Raw genomic sequence first — 22,066 nt, forward strand, 5'->3', positions numbered from 1 at the left:
GGGTAAATATTTTTTGGAGGTGAGAATCTGAACCCACAGAGAAAAGCAGAATATCAAATCAAAATAACTGCATCTTTCCTGAGGGCATTATAAAAGGATAAAGGAGAACCAATATTCAACTTGTTCCCTTTCTCCAATCCCAAGGGATTATAAAGAAGACCGCCTTTGTAGATGAACAATGTTAAGAGAAGAAGGAGTGAACAATAATTCTGTCCCTGATAAAGTGTAGCACAGCTGTAGCCCTCCTTTTATGTACACATAACTCAAAAATTTTAAACTGTTAAATTGATCTAATCAATCACTGGAAGTGCCCCCAGACAATTTAGAAAAATACAAAACACTCTGGAGTAGGACACATTTATTCCAGGCCTCAGAGAACCTCCCATGATAGTTCAATAACAATGATTAGCACACAGTCAAAGATAAGCAGACACACAAGGAAACAAAGCAACATGAGTGAGAACCAGTAGAAACAGCCTGATGTAGACTTCAGATGCTAGAATCACAAGACACAGAATATAAAAAAACTATGCCTTCTAATTTTCACAAAATAAAAGAGAGTCTTTAACATTCAGGAAAAAAACCTACAACAAATGACATAGTAAATTTAAAAAAGAAACAAACTTCTAGAAATAAAAATTATAATAATTGAAATAAAAATAATGTTTATCACAAAGGGAGACTGAGTTAAATTAGAAGATAAATCAAGATAAGTTATTTGGAATGCAGTTCAGAAAGACAGAAAGAAAGAAGAATATAAAACATGTGGAGGATAGAGTGAGAAAATTTAACATAGGTTTAACTAGGGGCTTAGAAGAAAATAAGAGAGAAAATGTAAAAGAAGCTACATCTGAGAAGATAATAGCTTGGAAATTTGTAAAATACATTAATGACAGTTATAATCAATTTCAAGAGGCCCAACAATCCAGGCAGGGAAAATAAAAAGATATTGACACCTGGATGCATCACAGTGAAACAGTGGAAACACAAAGGTAATGAGAAAATATTATGAGGGACCAAAGAACAGTGGTTAGATTAACAGGTAACTTCTTGATAACAATCATGGATGACAGAAAACAGTGGAATGATATCTTTGATGTGCCAAAAGAGTATTACTGCCAACTCAAAATTCTATATCCAGAGAGAATATATATTTCCAAAATGATGGAGAAATAGAGACATTTGAAACAAGCAGATGCTGAGACAGATTGTCACGACAAGACCCTTACTACAGGAATTTCTCAGAATATACTTCAAATAGAAGAAAAAATAATCCTAGAGGGAAGGTCTAAGATACAGGAATATATAAATAACAAGGAACATGGCAAATATTGGGCAAATAAAAATCAATATTGATTCTATAAAAGAGAATAAATAATGTCTAGTGCTGTTAAAAAAGAATTAAAATACAGACAGAAATAGCATATACATTGGGAAGGTGATAAGTGAATTAAAACTATTCTAAAGTAATATTTGAATAGCTTTAGTCTTCAATAAGTTATAATTCTAGGCAAGTCACTAACAGAACACCAAGTGTATCACTCCTAAAACAGTAAAGAAAAATATGAAATGATTAAAACAAAATGAAAGGAAGGAAAAAGCAGGACATATTGATATTTAGAGAAAGAAGCAAGAAACAAAAGAAACACATGCTGTGATTCCATTTTATAAATTCAAAAGCAGACAAAGTATACTATATTTTTAAGGGCTACAGATATAGGTGGGAAAATAATAAAGGGTGATAAAATAATGACTAAAATGCCATCTAAGTCTGTGGCAAGGGAAGAGGCTGTGATGACATACAGACAATAGGCAGGGGTGGGGCTTCTGGAGGGCTGGCAGGGTGTGCATCTTGCCCTGGGTGGTGGTTATGTAGAAGTTTGATTATAACTGTTAAAATATACATACATGTTTTATACATTTTACTAAAAATGGTTTCTGCATTATTTTCCAGTGACAATATTTTAAAATTTTAAAGTGAGTTACAAATCAGAATACAGAATAAGAACACTGTCCTTTCCTTTATAATCCAGAAAATCCGGAACTAAGGACACCAGTGGTTTTCCAATGCTTCTTTTCACAGGAGGGCCAGCCAGTCTGGACCAAACTTTCTCTGGTCTGAGGTGAAGTGAACAAAACAGAGACAATGTATGTAGACATAGGAGGGAGATGGTTTCCTCTCTTGGTAAAGACTGTCTTTAATTTTGAGGTTTTATCCCACCTAGATTTAGGATTGGGGTATTATACAATGTCCTTTCTGTCAGAAAGTGACAGTAGTAGTAGGCAGTACTTTACTCTTTAATGTCATTAAAAAAGAAAAACAGAATAGGTCAGTCCTCCTTTTCCTTGAATAGGTCACTGAGGACCCAGAGCCTATGAATCTCTGATTTACACACACCAGCAAAGTGACTGTGTTTCTTTTCAGGGGGAGGCTGCTTTTGATAAAAATGTGACTTGGTTATGAACTGACAGAATTTCAGTGAGAAAGAAATATAGTCAAACATGGAATGTGGGATCAGGCACAACACTGTGTGACATTCTGTATTAAATGTGAAAGCAGTAAGGTTAAGAGACAATGAAGGAAGATGAGGGTCCCAGGAAAATATATATGGATAAGCAGGATATTACATCTAGAACCCCAAATGGAGAAATGGCTTCATTTTCAGAATTATTCAGTGCTCAGACACAATATTTTATGCTGCCTATGGATACATATTTCTTTTTTTGGAGACAGTACACGTTGGTATTCCTTGAATTAATATACCTTTTCTTCTACGCACGTGTGAATCAATTCAAGTGCAAAACTAAGATAGTATAATGATGTTATAATTATACTATACCCTATATTATGTACTATAGAATACAGTATATTTATATTTTAATGGAGTATATTAGAATATAATAATTATTTTATGGCTACTATGCATATTTTTATTTTATTAACTAATTTTATTCCTTACTAATTCTCTTGGCAAATATTACTATCTCTACTTTACAGATGAGGATTCTGAAGCTCAAAGCAGTTGAATAAGTTTGTCAGCTCCTAAGTGGCAAAACTAGAATAAAGCTCCCTATGGTTGAACTTCAAAGCCCTTCTCCTAGCTACTCTGCTGCTTTGTCTCACCACTGAATTAACATTCAAAGATCATTCCTGTACAGATTAAAATGCCATTTACTCTTTTAAGCCACATTTTGCACTCACTTAGGCAGCTTCTACAGACCCCCTTGGAGAAAAGGACAGACTTTCCCAGAAGTACAATGAACAGTAATACCAGGACATGTGTAAGGGGGCACAAGAGAAATTCAGAAACTCGAGCATAAATCTCTTTCAAAATAAAACCACAGTATCTTTCATCAAGGCCTAGTAATCATCATATCATTTCTCTGAGACTGGAATTGGTAAATGTGGGCTATCCCACCAGGCCTTTAATATTTGGTTAGAAATGAATCCAAGAACTTGACTAGCAAGACAATCCATGCAGTACAAACAGGAATCTGCAATTCTTTCCCCTACTACCACAAAACACAGTTAGTTCCTGCCCAGAATTTGCTTTGAAGACAATGAGTGTCTGGAAGAAACCATAAGAGCACTGAAAATGGGACTAGAAGTAATAAATAGGGACTGCCAAAAAAAAAAAAAAAAAAAGGGGGTTAACAAATTTCCTCTAAAAGTAAAATTTATCGTCAATTTACAACAGTTCTGAAGCTTGAACTAGAGGCATGCAATTAGTGAGCTGACTTGCAAAGTTTGCCTACAGTAAGGGGGAGTTTCTTCCACCTGTACGAAATTAAGCACCTGATAACTATCTCCTGGTATGAGGAGACTAAAATAATAAAATAAAAATAAACCAAATGCTTTAACTTGGAATCTAATCTCTCCCATTATCCCAGCACATTCACATAAACTCTGCTCTAATGGAATTCTTCTCACCCAGCAGGATGAAGATCATCTTCTCAGCAGCCAAATTCAGCAAGGCAAGTGATTTTCCTCCCTTCCTGATTTCTCCTTTAGAATTCATTCAAAGGGAAGACAAAGGACCCGTGGGTGGATGGGAGTTGTTTTGTACCTAGCCTTTAGGGATACCTTATTTTTCTTAAAAAGATTATCTCAACATTACTGTAGCCAAAAAATAAAAACAAAACAAAACCCTAAAACAAATTTCTGAGGCAGTTTAAATTAAAAATACAAAGGACTGAGATATATTTTTAATTTATTCATAATTAGTTTACAGATTGGACTGCACCGAGACTCCAAAATCAGCAAGCTACTTGGGGATAAAGGCTATTGCAATTATCAGGAGCAAGCCAAATGCTACCTTTTGTTCTTACTAAAATCTTCTCCTTTTAAAAAAAAAAAAAATCTCCTAGCAAATGATTTTCTATTTCCTATTTAAAGAGGATTACATAGCAAACACGACTAGTGGCTGGAAAGCAAAGAATCTTCCATCGTTTTATTACCTGCCAAATACAAATTAGTTCATTGTGGTTAATTCCTGCCAGGAGACCCCTTTTCCCTGCTGCCCATCAGGCCGTTGGGGTATGGCAGGTTGGTTCCTGCCCAGAGTCCTTCCTATGCAGGAGGCTGTCAGATATGCTGCTTGCCCACTGTCTCCAACATCATGTGGCAGCTCTGGTGTTCGGGCAGCAAGGTTTTGAGCTTGAATTGCCCCAGTAACTAGCTCAGAATTGCTCCGACTATCATTGTCAAATCTCTGTGGGCATATATGAGGCCCTCCTCCAGGTACAAATCAAGAAGCCCTACAAATTTCACTTTGTAATAACTATTGGATACAGAAATTGTATTAGTTCCATTAGATGGAGTCATAGAACTGTTCAGAAAGGTTAGCTGGATGCAGTGAATGTCACAGTTAGACTAAGATAAAAAATCACTGTTAACTTAGAGTGTTTCCTCATTGGTAACACCCTATATTAAGGTGTCATTTATAAACAGTTTATTATTATTTATTAATGTGTGAAGCACTTTATAGCATGCTAGATAACAACTTAAATTCATGTATTAAAGATGCACATACATGGTTTAATACGATTTATGCCTTATAATATTCTTTAAAACAGCTTTCCATAGTCTCATCCGTTAAGTATTTATTACTAATGCATTTTATAACATACTTTATACTACATTATTTGAGCAAGTAGCTGCATTTAGTGATCATTTCATAAATAAGAATAAAGCATTTATAAATGGCACCTTAATTTAAAGTGTTACCTTCCCATTACTAGAGAGCTGCTTGCCATTCATCTCATTTTGTGATTATTCTCCAAATGCACCACTTAATAAAACAAACACTAAGTTCTATTTTCCCTTCATCTAATTAAAAGTTTATTGAGTCATTTTCCTCCATCTGCTTTCAGATGTTGATAGCTTGGAGGCTTTAGTGTGATTTCTGTTGAAACCAAACTTTTAATTCAATGATATTTCTGTAAACATGATAATAGTAGAAACAGAGAACTACCCACCATATTAGACAGAGCCTGCTGCTTGGATTCTTTGTAAAATTCAATTTTTCGACTAGAAAGAACAATCCAGGAAGTAGACCAGTTTTTCCTTAGGAGAGAAAAAAGCAAAAAAGTACTATCACTTGAAGAAATCATTCACAGGTATTGTATGAGCAACATTTGGAATAAGTAGAGACTATTTTTATTTTTAACCAGAATTCCTAAAAATCTTTTCTTTATTAAAATCTACAGGTGGTATGGAATTTAGATTAAAAAAATAATAAAAATATTCTGTAATTTTTATATATCATGGCATTTATAGTAAAAGTTTCATCATTTGTAGATCTTCCCCAAATCTTTTTCAGCTATCAAAAATCCAACCTCGTGTATCCATGTCTTCCACTCCATAAAAAGTCTATGTTTCTGCAGCAAACCAAAAACAGCAAAGTAAAAATAGAAATCAGAACCTTGTCCTTCATCGTTATATCTCTTCATTGGTTTAGTATACATCAGAGTCTGCAAAACTAATCAGCTAATTTGCCTGCCTAGTTCACAATATTTTTCAATGTTGAAACTCAATGCAAATAAAGGGAGTCAAATGCTTTTTACTTTTTTGCCAATCAAATTGGCAAGAATTAGAAGGAATAATACAGAGGTTTACTGAGAGTATGGAGAAATGGATTCTCCCATACAGTTTTGGTGGGAGTGGAAACAACTTTTCAGGAGTGAATTTGGCAATATGTTTTTTAAAAATATTTTAAAATGTGTATATCTTTTGATTGAACAAGCCCATTACTATGAAGTTAAATTTATCCTAAAGAAATCATCTCATAAGTTAAGGCTCTGTACATAAGAAGGAAGTGCACCATTTCTTAATTCTGCGTCTAAAATATCAAAAATTGAGATAGGTTATGTAAATTGCATATAATGGAGTCATACAATGGACTAATGAACCCTGTGCTTAGCAGAATCCTGATGTGGGAAGATTTTAATGCAGACCATAATATAATATGTAGTTCATAAGACCATGCTGTGCTATTTACCTATGATTGTCCTCACCCATCCCAGCCCCTTCTGATCATCAATTCCCATTCATCGAAGTTCAAATATTATGTCCTCAAATATGTCTTCCATGACTTCCTCACATAGAACTTAGGATAAATTAAAAAAATTTTTTTTGTAAATTTCACTTCTCTCTCTCCCCTATTAAATAAAAAGCTCCAAATCGACAGAAAACATTTCATCCTTACAGAGATACCCCCAGTGACAAGCAACAGTGCCTTGGACAGAGTAGGCAATAAATATGTATTTGCTGAGTCAATGATTAAACTTAGGCATGGGGGTAAAAAATAAAAAGCTGGATATAACAATAGTTAAATCAGAGAGTGAAACCATAGCTTTTGATTTTCCTTTTCATTGAACATGTATTACTTCAATACGCAGATGTGTATATATTTGTGTCATAAAGAAAGACAAATGTTTTAGATGGTAAAAGATTAAGGAGATTAGTATACATAAGTTTCTATTACATCATATTGCTGCAGTTTGCTTTGGTTTAACACTCAGTTCAGAATAGCTGAATTCATTTTACAAAAGTGATTTTTTTAAAAAGTTTACAAAAAGACTACTCTGATCCATAGAAAACTACACAAAGATACATTTTAAATGACCATTTAAGATCTTTGTGTAATTTAGTTCCACTTGCCTCATAGTCTCTAGGGGCTTGATTTAAAGGACAGCTGTGATTCAGTAAAGTTAATATTTACAAGATTAGGCTGCTCTTACATGCCTGAAGCTTTCCTAATGATACATCACTGTGTTAAAAAGAAAAAAAACTGGATAAACAGAAACAAAACAAACACAATGTGTATTTTCCACCATGCAAATATGAACACTATGTTCTTGGACCCACTTGTCTTCAAATAGTCACTTTTTCAATCAAATGATGAAAAAGATGGAGGAAAAATGAAAACCACATAGACCTTTTTCTTCCCTTGCCTTAGTTCCCATTTCTCGTTTTAGGTAACAGTGGCAGCAAGATGAATTGCAACACCTGTAGCCTTCTTCTTATGCAGGTCATAATATTAGATGGCCCAAGATAGAGTAAACATTGGTGGGACTGCTGTTCTAGACTGGGCATCTTTTTTATCTCCACCCCTTACTTTGACCATATGTAACCAAGGAGAATGGGACACCCCCAGGCATGAGGGAACCTATATTTAACCTGCCTGTTGTATTTCCCACTATATTTTTCATCTCCTGGCAAGAGATACTCTATACCTTATTTGCTTCCTGTCTATAGCAAGCCCTGAGTAAATGGTTCTGATTTGATCTTTTTCAGATGTTGATCGTTTATAGAATGTGTTGGCATTACTCTTCCCTTTCTTAAACTTGGAACTGGAACTGGTTAGAACTGAAGTTGCATGAAATTCGATTACCTCATGGTTCACAGTTAGAACTTTGAACTGCTGTGAAATGTTCCCTCTTAGGTGAATCTGATGAACAAGCTGAATAGGGTAAGAACTGCAGGTATTGGAACCTTAGTAATATGAATTGTTCTGGTACTTTACATACAGTAAATTTCTTTTTGATCTTATAAACTACAAACAATGTCTTTATGAATACAAGTGAAGATTTTTCCAATTTAAGATAATTTCATTTCAAAAAGAAAAATAGAATGCTGTTTTTCAATGTTTTAGAGGCTCCATTTTTAATTCAGTTTTTCATGATCTCTTTTAAAATAATAATTAGCATAAATTATTTTGAGTACCTAGTATAAGTTTGCTTGTCTACTGGAGATTTAGCTTTGCAAAAAAGATGAAGGTACTAATCTGTCCATTTACTAATATGGAAAACAAAGTTCAGAGTGTTTAGGTAACTTACTTAAGCCCATACACTTAGAGTCAAACTCAGTTTCTCCAATTCTGAAGCCTAAAATCTGTTCACTAATTTATGTTGTGGGTTTTTTTTTTAAAGATTAAAGAGTATAGGCATATAGGCATACATTTTATTGTGCTTCACAGATATTGTGTTTTTTTACAAACTGAACCTTGCCTTCAAGTCTACTGGCGCAATTTTTCCAACAGTGTTTGTTCACTTCATGTCTCGGTGTCACATATTGGTAATTCTCGCAGTATTTAAAACTTTTACATTATTATTATATTTGTCATGGTGATCTGTGATCAGTGATCTTGATGTCACTATTGTAATTGTTTTGGGGTGCCGTGAACCATGCCCATATAAGACAGCTAACTTAATCCATAAGTGTTATGTGTGTTCTGACTGCTCCACCGACTGGCCTTTCCCCATCTCTCTTCCTCTCCTCAGGCCTCCCTATTCCCTGAGACAGAGCAATATTGAAATTAGGCCAATTAGTAGCTCTACAATGGCCTCTAGGTGTTCAAGTGAAAGGAAGAGTTGCATCTCTCTCACTTTAAATTGAAAGCTAGTCATAATCTTAAGTTTAGCGAGGAAGGCAGGTCAAAAACCAAAACAGGCTGACAGCTACGCCTCTTGTGCCAAGCAGTTAGCCAAGTGAATGCAAAGGAAAAGTTCTCGAAGGAAATTAAAAGTGCTACTCCAGTGAACACATGAATGACAGAAAAGCAAAACAGTCTTAATGCTGATATGGAGAAAGTTTTAGTGGTTTGGATAGAAATCAAACCAGACGCAACATTCCCTTAAGTCAAAGCCTAATCCAGAGCAAGATTTTAACGCTCTTCAATTCTGTGAAGGCTGAGAGACATGAGGAAGCTGCAGAGGAAAAGTCTGAAGCAAGCAGAGGTTGGTTCATGAGGTTTAAGGAAAGAAGCTGTCTCAGAAACATCAAAGTACAAGGTGAAGCAGCAAATGCTGATGTAGAAGCTGCAGCAAGTTGTCCACAAGCTCTAGCTAAGATAATTAATGAAGGTGACTACAACTAAACAAGAGATTTTCCATGTAGACAAAATAGTCTTCTATTGGAAGAAGATGCCATCTAGGACTTTCATAGCTAGAGAAGAGAAGTCAATGCCCAACTTCAAAAGCCTCAAAGCACAGACAGACTGTCTTGTTAGGGGTTAATGCAGCTGGTGACTTTAAGTTGAAGCCAAAGCTCCTTTTCCATTCTGAAAGTCCTAGGATCCTTAAGAATTATGCTAAATCTACTCTGCCTGTGCTCTATAAATGGGATGACAAAGCCTGGGTGAAAGCACATCTCTTGGCAACATGGTTTATTGAATACTTTAAGTCCACTTTTGAGACTTGCTGCTCAGAAAAAAAGATTCCTTTCAAAATATTAGTGTTCGTTGACAAATTACCTGGTTACTCAAGAGCTCTGATGAAGATATACAATAAAATTAATGTTGTTTTTATGCCTACTAACGTAACATCCATTCTGCAGCCCATGGATCAAGGAGTTCTATCATGTAAGAAATACATTATAGCTGCTATAGGTCATGATTCCTCTGATGGATATGGGAAAAGTAAATTGAAAACCTTTTGGAAAGTATTCAATATTTTTGATGCCATTAAGAACATTCCTGATTCATGGGAAGAGGTCAAAATATCAACATTAACGGGAGTCTGAATTAGTTGATTCCAACCCTCATGAATGACTTTGAGGGGTTCAATGCATCAGTGGAGGAAGTGACTGCAGAAGTGATGGAGATAGCAAGAGGGCTAGAATTAGAAGTGGAGCCTGAGGATGTGACTAAATTGCCACAATCTCATGATAAAACTTTAAAGAATGAAGAATTGCTTCTTATGGATGAGCAAAGAAAGTGGTTTCTTCTGATGGAATCTATTCCTGGTGAAGTTGCTGTGAAGACTGTTGAAATGATACCAAAGGATTTCGAATATTACATAAATTTAGTTGATAGAGCAGGGGCAGGGTTTGAGAGGACTGACTCCAATTTGAAAGAAGTTCTACTGTGAGTAAATTGCTTTCAAACAGCACTGCACGCTACAGAGAAATCGTTTGTGAAAGAAAGAGTCAATTGATGTAGTAAACTTTATTATTTTCTTATTTTCAAAAACTGCCCAGCCACCCCAACCTGTAGTATTCACCACCCTGAGCAGTCGGCAGTCATCAACATCAAGGCAAGACGCTCCACCAGCAAAAAGATTATGACTCACTGAAGGCTCAGATGATGGTTAGCATGTTTTAGCAATACAGTATTTTTGAATTAAGGTATGTACATTGTTTTGTTAGACATAATGTTATCGCACATTTCATAGACTACGGTAGAGTGTAAACATAAATTTATATGCAAGGGGAAACCAAAAAAAATCATGTGACTCTCTTTGTTGCCTTATTCTCTTTATTGAGGTGTTCTGGAACCAAACCAGCAATATACTATTTTCTTGGTTAAGGAGATTGTCAATGTCAGATTTCACCATAGTTTGGGTCCTAAGTCTCAAATTATAAAAGCTAGAGTGCAGAGCCTGTGACAAGGTATAAGCCATCTGGATTGTCAAATTAACTGTTTTACCTAATGTTAATTAGAAGGATTGGTCAAAGGCCCACCACTCTCAAGCTCTATTTTTCTCTTGGGAATTGAGCTGATTTAAAGAAGTCACATGATGAGTCTTTCAATTCCTCATAAGAAGCCGGAAGCAGGGATGTGCTTCTAACTATGACACCATCTCTTTCTCTTTCCTGCTAGGGGATTATTCTGGTTTGTGATGAGTAGACTCACCTGCACTCAGTAGGGAGTCTAAAACCAGAAAGTGTTTCAAAAGCCTCTAGTCTAGGAGCGGCTAAGAATTCACCTAATGGGAATATCTTTTAACCTATGACTTAGGTCAGAACCTTCCTCTCTGAATGAAGTAGTCTAGAGACTTGGCTATTTTCTTCACAGTATCTTTCAAGTCCATTCCCCATTTGATGTGTTTGGCCCATTGTGCTGCTTGTAATTCTCAGGGTATCAGCAGAAAAGCTTTCTCACCAGTTACTCTAACACAGCAAGCCTTTTGATGGCACTGTCAGCTCTGGAGGGAGTATGAATAGGATCAACTGGCAAGGTTTTGCCTTGACTTGTACCTTTAATGCTTTCTGCATGCAACCAAATCCTTATAGGTGACAGTTTTTCGGTGTATTGAGATTCAACTCAGAGAGCGAGTAACTCCTTCAAGTTTAGAGGGCTTAGGTAGGACTTTAAAAATAGCCCTTTTGAGGATGAAGCGATTTTCAGAATGGAAAGAAAGTCCCTCTACTTTCCTAGTACCCCCAAAGAGGGGAACACCATGACCTCCTAGAGCTTTTCCACTCCTCGGCACAATATCTGACATTTAGTGAGTGCTTATCAAAGGTTTTTGAGTAAAAGAATATATGGGTTCTCAAATTTCAGGAGGGTTACACATCTAGATTACTCCTGCCCTGTTTGTTGTTATTTACTAACAAGGACTACAAAAGCACCTACTTCTTGCATTTCCCTTATTTATTCCTTAGTTCCCAAGTGTTTTGATAAGTCTTTCATAGCACTGTTTTAAAAGTATCTAACATTCCTGGTTTAGTATATCTTCTTCTAATTTATAATTCTAGTGGCAATACCTGAGCTTTCTCTAGAGGGCTTCCTGACTTCTCAGATGTGTTTCAATAAGATAAGCTATTATGCATGCATTGGTTCTCACTCTGTGCTAGGTATGGCACCTGGCATTTTGTGTCAAGTAATTTAATCCCCAAGACAGTCACAAGTATCTACTGAGCATCTACCACAGGACAGATACAATTCCAAGGACTGAATATATAAAGGCAAATAGCAGAGACCTCAAGGCATTTATGTCTAACTCAGAGGAGACAGGCAGTAAACACAGAAACAAATCCTCCACATTCAGATAAAAAAATTGAGGCTGCATCCTACCCAAGGGCATCAAAGTCATAAATATGGGATTCAGACCAAGTCTTCTGGACTTAGAAGGCCATGCTCATTCTGCTGTATCAGTTGTCTCTAGAGCAGGTGGCATGCAATTCTCCCTTAGTCATATTGGGCACGTCTATGCAGAGCCTCATGATAGACTCTGAGAGAGGAAGACACCCAACTGCTGTCAAAGAGTTACTTGAACATCTTTCTCCTTGGAACAAGGGCACTTCTTAGCCTGACCTGGGCTGTTCTGCAATGCTGACCTGGAAGCCCTTTCAACTCTACCGTCCCAAGATGGCCAGCAAGTAACTTCATCCATTGATGGGAGCCAATTAATGCATCAACACTTCATCATCTTAACTTTGGGGGAGTTCTTTTTTATTTTTCCACACAGAGAGATAAACACCAAGCTGTTGGATAGACTTGAGGGCTAAACAAGATACATAGGTCAGGAAATGTCCAACTTCAGTAAGTCAGAGGTCCCAGGAATAGGTGAGAGAGTCTCCGCATGAATTTACAAGTAACAATTAGGTAAGGGATTGATATTGACACTAGTGATTCAGTACAGGAAATAGATCCTGGGACAATAAATGCAGGCTATTTATTTTAATTTTTTTTGTCACAAGACATCACATCTAAGGGGGAAAAAGATCCTTAATGTAATTAGGAAGGAGGAAGAACTAAATTCTAATAAGGACAATTAGTTACAATTAATGCAATTGGTGGGACAATTTCTCCAAGTGAGACACTTCAGAGAGCTTCCCTAAAACAAATCCTGAGTTGTAAAGGTAGAAAGTAAAAACAAAACAAAACAAAACAACCCCAAAACCAAAGAAAACTCAACACAGGCATCAGCTTGACCAAAAACTCTGCATTCTACAAAACGGACACCGGATGGCAGCACATAATAACAGCAGCTTGGTAACAGCTTATCTGAAGAACGCTTGATGGAAAATGGCCCTTAAGATATTCGTTATCGTCATAAGAATCTGTTAGCTTGAACTCAGGTTTAACGTATTCATCTGCTCTAACATCAAAGCCTTATAACTTACATTCACCTCTCCTATGCCTCCTTTGGTAATGACACGGTGGCAAACGAAAAAGTCAGAGGAAAATATATGTGAGGTTACTTTGTAAATTTCAGACTCACTCTGGGCCACCTGCCTCTGTTATCTGACTTGGGCACACTGGATTTGACTTGATTCTGTACCTCTGGTGGGGGTGAATGTAATTTACTCTAGTGTCCTTGACTGATTTACTGAAAAATCACTTGGACACTTTTTAAGTGTTCTGACTAGTTCTCAAACTGGTAGGTGAAGAACTTATTGCTTCTCTCTTAAGCTTCTTGTAATTTGCCTCTGCTTTAAAAAAAGGGTCAAAGAGACACTGATGTATAAATACATACATCTCTGCCACTATTGCAAGAAATGTAAAAGCTTTATATATTCAAAGGGTTACTAGAAGTTGGAAATTATAACAGAGCATGTGTTGGAAATCATGAAACTCAAGCAACCTTTTACAAATTAACTTCAGTATTCCATACTCTCCAAACCTTCCCTCCAGTCCTCATTATGGAACATTAAAAAGAGAGAAAGACAGATGAAGCCTGGAAGAAGTTATTGGGATCTTGAGCAGAAAATGCTAAAAAAAAAAAAAAAGTTTACATTAGGAGGGTACTTTGGTATCATGTTCTACAGAGTCTATTCTGAGAAACAATTGTTTAAAAAGAAGAAAAAACAAATAAAAACTAAGGTCTAACAGCCATGGGCTCTAGGATGAAAATACACACTAGTAGACATAACGCTGCACTACCTTTACTCGATTTCTTCCCAAATACCTCTCTGTCCATATTTTCACCCTCAAGTACTTCTTCCCAGGTCCCTCTGAAAAGCAGAGCAGAGTGAAAAGCCATGATAAGATGTACAGAGCCACAAATGAGATGACGAAGGGGCAGGCTTGAAAGGTATAGAGGGAGAGATAAGGGTACGGAAATAGCTTACATGCTGTCGGGGGCTTTTATAAATTAAAGTTGTTTTCAATTAAAGAATTGAAAACAGCTCTTTGTTAAGGTCTCCGAGAGCTTCAGAGAAACCTGGGCTACTTAGCTTTTGGGGATAGATGTACCAAAATGCAGGAATTTCTAAACTTTATCAGAAAAAGCATACTTTCAATGTTCACAAAGAAAAACTAAAGTTGAATGCTGAATGTCTTCGGCTTTCAACCCCGTCTGTCTGTCTGGGGAGATTTCTAGAACTTCATTTCAAAATAAAGTTAAATTTATGGCCCTTTACAAATGTAAGATACAGCCAAGGAGTTCTCCTTCCTTCCACCCACTCTTGTATTCAGAGATAGCTCAAACTTGTCTTAGAAAGAAAAAATATATGGAAGAGGAAAGGAAGCTAAAGAAAAAGGAACAGGAGGAGGGAAAGAAAGAAAAATAAGAACACAAGATATAATGTGGATGACCTGTCATGTATTTATGAGTAGAAAACTTTGAGATTAATAAAATAGTATTAAGTGACAATTGAAGCCCTTTGTACTGTTTTTTTTATTTTTTGGCGGTACGCGGGCCTCTCACTGTTGTGGCCTCTCCCGTCGCGGAGCACAGGCTCCAGACGCGCAGGCTCAGCAGCCATGGCTCACGGGCCCAGCCGCTCCGCGGCATGTGGGATCTTCCCGGACCGGGGCACGAACCTGTGTCCCCTGCATCGGCAGGCAGACTCTCAACCATTGCGCCACCAGGGAAGCCCCTTTGTACTGTTGATGGTATGAAATAAACGAACAATTTTTGCTTCCTGGCCTCAAACATCTTCTAGCAAGAGGGAAAAATCCAACCTACTTTAAACAGAGGACAGGGCTAAAAATCTGATACCAACTATACATGCAATAAGATTGAGAGAAGGAGAGGTTGATACAAGTGACCAAGTTTCTCCACTTGTAAGATTGAAAGCGGTAACATAGCCTATTTTAGAGTATTATTTCAGAATTACTAGTAAAGCAATTATCCAAGTACTTGACAGAATAAGCATCTGTTACTATTGCAGTAACTGATTATAATTTATAAAAAGATATAAAGTTCCCTGATAAATGGGGAAAAGGCTATGGAAAGAAATTTTACATAAGAAATACAAATTATAGCAACTATGGTATACTATTTAATAGTTACTCAATTTACAATGATATAAAAACTACACAATTTTTCAAAGTTATGATTAAACTGACCATTTTGTTATTAGTTACAAAAAACATACAGGCTCCTTGGGCAAGCAGTATGTCAATACATAACAGTCATTTAAAAATGGTCTTGTGATTTAATTAAGTCATCTAGGCTTAGAAATTCTCTTAAGAAGATATAAAAGAAAAATTGACAAGCAATAGTAGGTTTACTGCATTTATAACTATTTTAGTATAAAACTGGAATCAACTTAAAAATCTAATAAAAGAGGAACGTAGAAATGGCTTGGTGTATTACAGTCCCATCAACATTGTGGTGTATTATATGTTATTAAACATGCTGACTATATATACTACAATTTTCAATCTGTAATGTGTTTATAATAAAAACTAAAGCAATCCTTAAAACAACTAAAAATAGAGCTACCATATGATCCTGAAATCTCACCCCTGGGCATATACCCAGAGAAAACCATAATTTGAAAAGATACATGCACCCCAATGTTCACTGCAGCACTATTTACAAAAGCCAAGACAAGAAAGCAACCTAAATGTCCATCAACAGATGAATGTATAAAGAACATGTGGTGTATATATATACATATATATGTATATCTATACACACACACACCCCTACATATACATATACATATATACATACATACATATATACATACACACACACACACACAGTGGAATATTACTCAGCCATAAAAATGAATGAAATAATGCCATTTGCTGCTGTTGCAAATGGGTGGACTGAGAGATTGTCATACCAAGTGAAGTAAGCCAGACAGAGAAAGAAAAATATCATGTGATATCGCTTATATATGGAATCTAAAAAAAGAAAAGAAAAGAAAAGAAAAAGACACAAATGAACTTATTTCCAAAACAGAAAGAGACTCACAGATACAGAAAACAAACTTATGGTTACCAAAGGGGAAAGGGGGATGGATGTGAGGGATGAATTATGAGGCTGGGATTTTATACACTACTGTGTATAAAATAGATAACCAACAAGAACCTACTGTATAGCACAGGAAACTATACTCAATATTATGTAATAACCTATAAGGGAAAAGAATCTGAACAAGAATATATATATATATATATATATATATATATGTATATATAGAGAACTGAATCGTTGTGCTGTAAACCTGAAACTTGCATGATATCATAAATCAACCATACTTCAATTAAAATTTTTTTAAAAATTCGAAAAAGAAAGCAAATCCCACAAACAATAAAGAATGAAATTATGGAACAATATGGATCAAATTTAAAGATATCTGGTCACTAAGGACTTTCATCAGCAAGGTAAATAGATAGTGAGAGACTTGGAGGAGATATCTGCCAAGCCTAAAGTTGACAATGTATTACAACCTGGTGTACATCAGGAGTTCTCTCAAAAAAAAAAAGGGAGAAACTCAGTAGAAGATAGTCAGAGTTTATGCACAGGCGATTCTTGGAATGCAGAGCCTGACTGACTCTAAATAGGTGACATGATGCTTAACTGAAACACAAGTCAGAAGAATAAAAATAAATGCAACACTAAAGTAATGTCCTATAGCCATCAACTTGCAAAACTGAAAGTTTGATAATGCTGCATGCTGATGAGATCATGGAGCGAGGCGATCCCTTCTGCATTGTGGAGAGAGTGTGAACCGATGCATTCATTCTGGAGAAAGTTTGGCATGTAGCACCCAAATCATTTATAACCGTGTGTACCTTACCACCAAGCAATCCTTTACTCCTGGGGGTATGCCCCAGAGAGAATTCCTCACAGGTCTGTAAGGAGACATATCGGTGTGGTTTGTTGCAATGTTGTTTGGGATGGAAGGAGTTAGGGACAATTTAGGTATCCACTCCTGGAAGACTGAGTAAGTAAACTTTGATGTGTGTTCACAACGGCAAAATGGGCAGCAGTTGGAAGAAATTAACTTGTTTTAAATATATAGATATAGATAAGATATCCTAACACTGACTAACATTGAATGAAAGCAGTACGGACCAGAATGAGGCTTATAACCAAAGGCTTATGCAATTTAGAACACATTCACTTACACACTGTTTTCTAGAATGCCACACATACAGCCAAATAAATGTATGGAGAGAGGATCTGATGAACATACATTCTACAGAGGATTGAAGTGAGGAATGGAGATGAAGAATAAAATAAAACCAACTAGGGGTCTTGCCCAGAATGATGATAATACAAGGCCACACACTGAAGAGGAAAATCAACTCAATTTGTACACCTGAGGTTAAAAGCAAAGATAAAAACAAAAACAAAAAAGGAAAACTAAAATTTATATAACTTTAAATGAAAAAGCTGAAAGAATGCATAACTGCATGTAAGCTGGTTGAAATAACAATAAAACATAGTATAAAATAATGTTTATATGAATTTAAACTAGAACACAGAAATGGTTTGTAAGCTGATTAAAGTAACAACAAATACAAAATGGTATACACACTGGTTGAAATTACCTAAAAATGTGAGTCTGTTAGGGAAAAGGCCTGGTTGTGCTCCTCTACTTTTTCTTGACACCACTTTCTAGGAAAACATTTTACAGGGATGGTTTATGGATAGCTTATGGGCAAGGACATTGTAAAAGATCACTGTAGTGGCGCATCATCTTGTTTCCTTGGAGTTCCTTTTAGCATCTCCTCCTCTTGCTTGCATGAGTCTGGAGGCTAAGACTGACCAAAGCTATCACTCCTCTTTCCTGCCAAGCCCCAGTGAAAGGTGAAGTGATAACTTAGACAAGTCCTCTTCTGTCCCTCTATGGATTTTTTGTCCACATCGCTGGTAAGGTAAGAAAGGGTTTTGACTTATCTTGGGAAGATTTATCATTGCACCTTTCACGAGCTGATATAACTGGGAGAAAAGTCTAGGGGAAAGTTGGCACTAGATTGGGTTAATCAAAGAATCCCTCCTGGGTCCTTTCAGAACCCAACACATTAAGTCAGGTTCTCCACTGGGGCCAGGACTAGATGAGTCTTTGAAAGCAGCATTGCATTTGATCTTGTCTCTTGTGCATCTCCCTCCTGCACCCTTCAAAGGAGGGTGGCTGCAGGGTTACTGCAGAGGAACAGTCTAGGAGAGGGTTCAAGGCCCTGTTTGCTATCTGAGAATAAAACATAATACGGGCAGAAAATAGAGTTTGTTCTTTAAAATTGAAATAGTTACTTTAAGCAGTGGAATTATGGATGATAGTTTTCCCCAATTTTACTTCTTTTAAATAAATATATACTTACTCCACTATAGCAAACAAACAATAGCATACTTCATTCTCTAGTGTTGGCCAGAGTTCCATTCTAGTAATGAATTGTATTATACAATTAATAAGTGTCCCATTGTATAGCTAATTAGTGAATTTATCCTGTATGATTTTAACTGTTAACAATATAGTCATGAATAAATGCCTTTTCTCCCACTGTAAGCACTTTCTACATACCTTTGCAGCTTGCATATAACCTAGCACAAAGCTAAGTATATTATAAGACCTATATGAGAAATAGGGAAAATTCTAAAATGGAGATGATTATTTCTAAATATCCCATACATAAAAAACATGTAGTGTCACAGCAACAGGGGTGCGGAGGGCAAAGCAGACAGCTTCCAGCGCAGAGGATCGGGCCGACCGGCACTCACCAGCCGAGAGGCTTGTCTGCTCGCCCGCCGGGGCGGGCGGGACTGGGAGCTGAGGCTCCGGCTTTTGTCGGAGCGCCGGGAGAGGACTGAGGTTGGCGGCGTGAACACAGCCTGCAGGGCGTTGGTGCGCCGCGGCTGGCCGGGAGAGAGTCCGGGGAGGGGTCTGGAGCTGCCGAAGAGGCAAGAGACTTTTTCTTCCCTCTTTGTTTCCTGGTGCACGAGGAGAGGGGATTAAGAGCGCTGCTTGGGAGAGCTCCAGGGACGGGCTCGAGCCGCGGCTAAGAGTGCGGAGCCCGGAGACGGACATGGGACGCTAAGGCCGCTGCTGCCGCAGCCAGGAGGCCTGTGTGCGAACACAGGTCACTAGCCACGCGCCCTTCCGGGGAGCCTGTGCAGCCCGCCACTGCCAGGGTCCCGGGATCCAGGGACGGCTCCCTCGGGAGAGCGCTCGGCGCGCCTCAGGCTGCAGCGTCACGCCGTCACGCAGGCCTCTGCCGCTGCAGGCCCGCCCCGCACTCCGTGACCCTCCCTACCCCCCGGCCTGGGTGAGCCAGAGTCTCCGAATCAGCGGCTCCTTTAACGCCGTCATGTCTGAGCAAAGAACAGACGCCCTCTGGCGACCTACACGCACAGGCGGGGCCAAATCCAAAGCTGAGCCCCTGGGAACTGTGAGAACAAAGAAGAGAAAGGGAAATCTCTCCCAGCAGCCTCAGGAGCAGCGGATTAAAGCTCCACAATCAACTTGATGTACCCTGCATCTGTGGAGTACCTGAATAGACAACGAATCATCCCAAATTAAGGAGCCTTGTGGATGAAAGGCTCTTGGTGCTGCAGCCAGGAGTCAGTGCTGTGCCTCTGAGGTGGGAGAGCCAACTTCAGGACACTGGTCCACAAGAGGCCTCCCAGCTGCACATAATATCAAACGGCGAAAATCTCCCAGAGACCTCCATCTCAACGCCAGCACCCAGCTTCACTCAATGACCAGCAAGCTACAGTGCTGGACATCCTATGCCAAACAACTAGCAAGACAGGAACACAACCCCACCCATTAGCAGAGAGGCTGCCCAAAATCATAATAAGTCTACAGATACCCCAAAACACACCACCAGACGTGGACCTGCCCACCAGAAAGACAAGATCCAGCCTCATCCACCAGAACACAGGCACTAGTCCCCTCCACCAGGAAGCCTACACAACCCACTGAACCAACCTTAGCCACTGGGGACAGACACAAAAAACAACAGGAACTACGAACCTTCAGCCTGCAAAAAAGGAGACCCCAAACACAGTAAGATAAGCAAAATGAAAAAACAGAAAAACACACAGCAGATGAAGGAGCAAGATAAAAACCCACCAGACCTAACAAATGAAGAGGAAATAGGCAGTCTATCTGAAAAAGAATTCAGAATAAAAACATGTAGTGTGTTTGTCTACCCTCCTATCAACCTTATTTTTTTCTCCAAGTTTTTTCTTGTTGTTGCCTAGGGAATCCTTATTACATTTTCTAATTTCTCTCACCTACTCTGTGTTGACCTCATCTCCAAGTGCAGCAACTTCCAACTTTTTATCTGACAGATTATTTTCCTTTTATTTTTTCTCAAATGATTTTTATTTGAGCAACAAATGTATTTCAAATCCTCCATCCTTCAAAAAATTATGATCCCAATGTACTGTAGGGAGATTTTTATATACTGCAAAATGAGTCCTTTCATCCCCTAATCTATTAATCCCAGAAATCAAGACCCATTATCTTATTTCTTCACATATTTTTTAAGATTTCAAGTCTTAGAAGGTCATGAAGCACTTCATTTATATATTCTGTGCAACAAAATAAAATGTAGTGCTTTGTTAGAAAACTATAATTATATTAAAAATACTGTTGATCTTAGTGATAGCAGAAAGGAATATTCTAGTCATGTACCATAGGACCTACCTTTCCAAACAATAGCAGTGACACAATTGAGGAGATGGGGAACTGGCATAGTTATATAAAAGTGAATTAAAAAAAATTTTATTACCTTAGTTTCTTTCCTCCATCTGCAATTTTAGCTTTTTGAAGATAACCTTCTTTTTCAACCATCTGCAAGAAGAATACATATATTGAAACTGTGACAAACTCCTATGCATTATTAGTTTGAATGAACCTGTGCTTTCCAACAGTCATTGCAGTGATGGAAGTTTCCAGTCATAGAACTTCATCAACAATGCATATATAGATTATGGGAAGTGCCTTCAAGATCAGTCATTACAAGCTGTTAAATATCCAAAAGAAAGATAACAAAGAGTAATGTGAATGATTTGTTAGATAGTGATACACCTTTACTTACTTTTCCTTCTGGGCATTGAAGTCACTTGCTTACAAAATTGATTAAAAATGGTAAAACAAAAACAAATTTAATGCCTTCCTTAATTTTACCAATCATCCTTGGAAAAGTTCTTCCTTTTCACTCCTCATTTCCACTTCCTCATGTACCTGCTGATGCCAGTGAGTGAGAAAAAGTCAACAGCAGCAGGTAACTGGGCCGGTTAAACTGGAAGGGCATTTAAAACACTGACATTCCACGCATTTCATTCAGTTAGTTGCCAAGAGATGCTGTAGCAGCATTATCTCATTATCTTCCTCCATGATGTGGGTTTGCTTCCTTTCCTATTTGTATTTATTGGCTTTCATTGCTAATACAGCTGCACATTCCTTAAAGGAGATTCAACCATTCCTTATCATTCCACAGAGGTTTTTGTGGAGTTCTAGGGTAAATAAATACACAATGCAAATTGTGATGTGGTGACTCCCAGCAAAGTCTATAATAGATGTTTTAATTTCTTAGTGCCCTATTTCTACCTTCCCCTGTCAGTCCTGCACCCCTCCCATCCCTAGATCTTACCTGTGTTCCATCTTTTCGATCTTGGTAAATTGCCAACAACCTTCACCCGC

General features: G+C 37.6%; 1 protein-coding gene across 1 annotated transcript in view; it reads right to left on the minus strand.

Annotated features, from left to right (window-relative positions):
- ARHGAP15 (Rho GTPase activating protein 15) overlaps positions 1-22,066 on the minus strand; it is a 624,143-nt gene that overhangs the window by 506,766 nt on the left and 95,311 nt on the right. Inside the window, exons 4-5 of the mRNA XM_067739897.1 lie at positions 21,153-21,214; positions 5,479-5,566 (exon numbers count right to left, since the gene is read on the minus strand). Of these exons, the coding sequence (XP_067595998.1) occupies positions 5,479-5,566; positions 21,153-21,214 (150 nt within the window). The remainder of the gene's footprint in view (positions 1-5,478; positions 5,567-21,152; positions 21,215-22,066) is intronic.

The sequence above is a fragment of the Pseudorca crassidens genome, chromosome 6 (assembly GCF_039906515.1).
Source record: "Pseudorca crassidens isolate mPseCra1 chromosome 6, mPseCra1.hap1, whole genome shotgun sequence".
Classification (NCBI taxonomy): Eukaryota; Metazoa; Chordata; class Mammalia; order Artiodactyla; family Delphinidae; genus Pseudorca; species Pseudorca crassidens.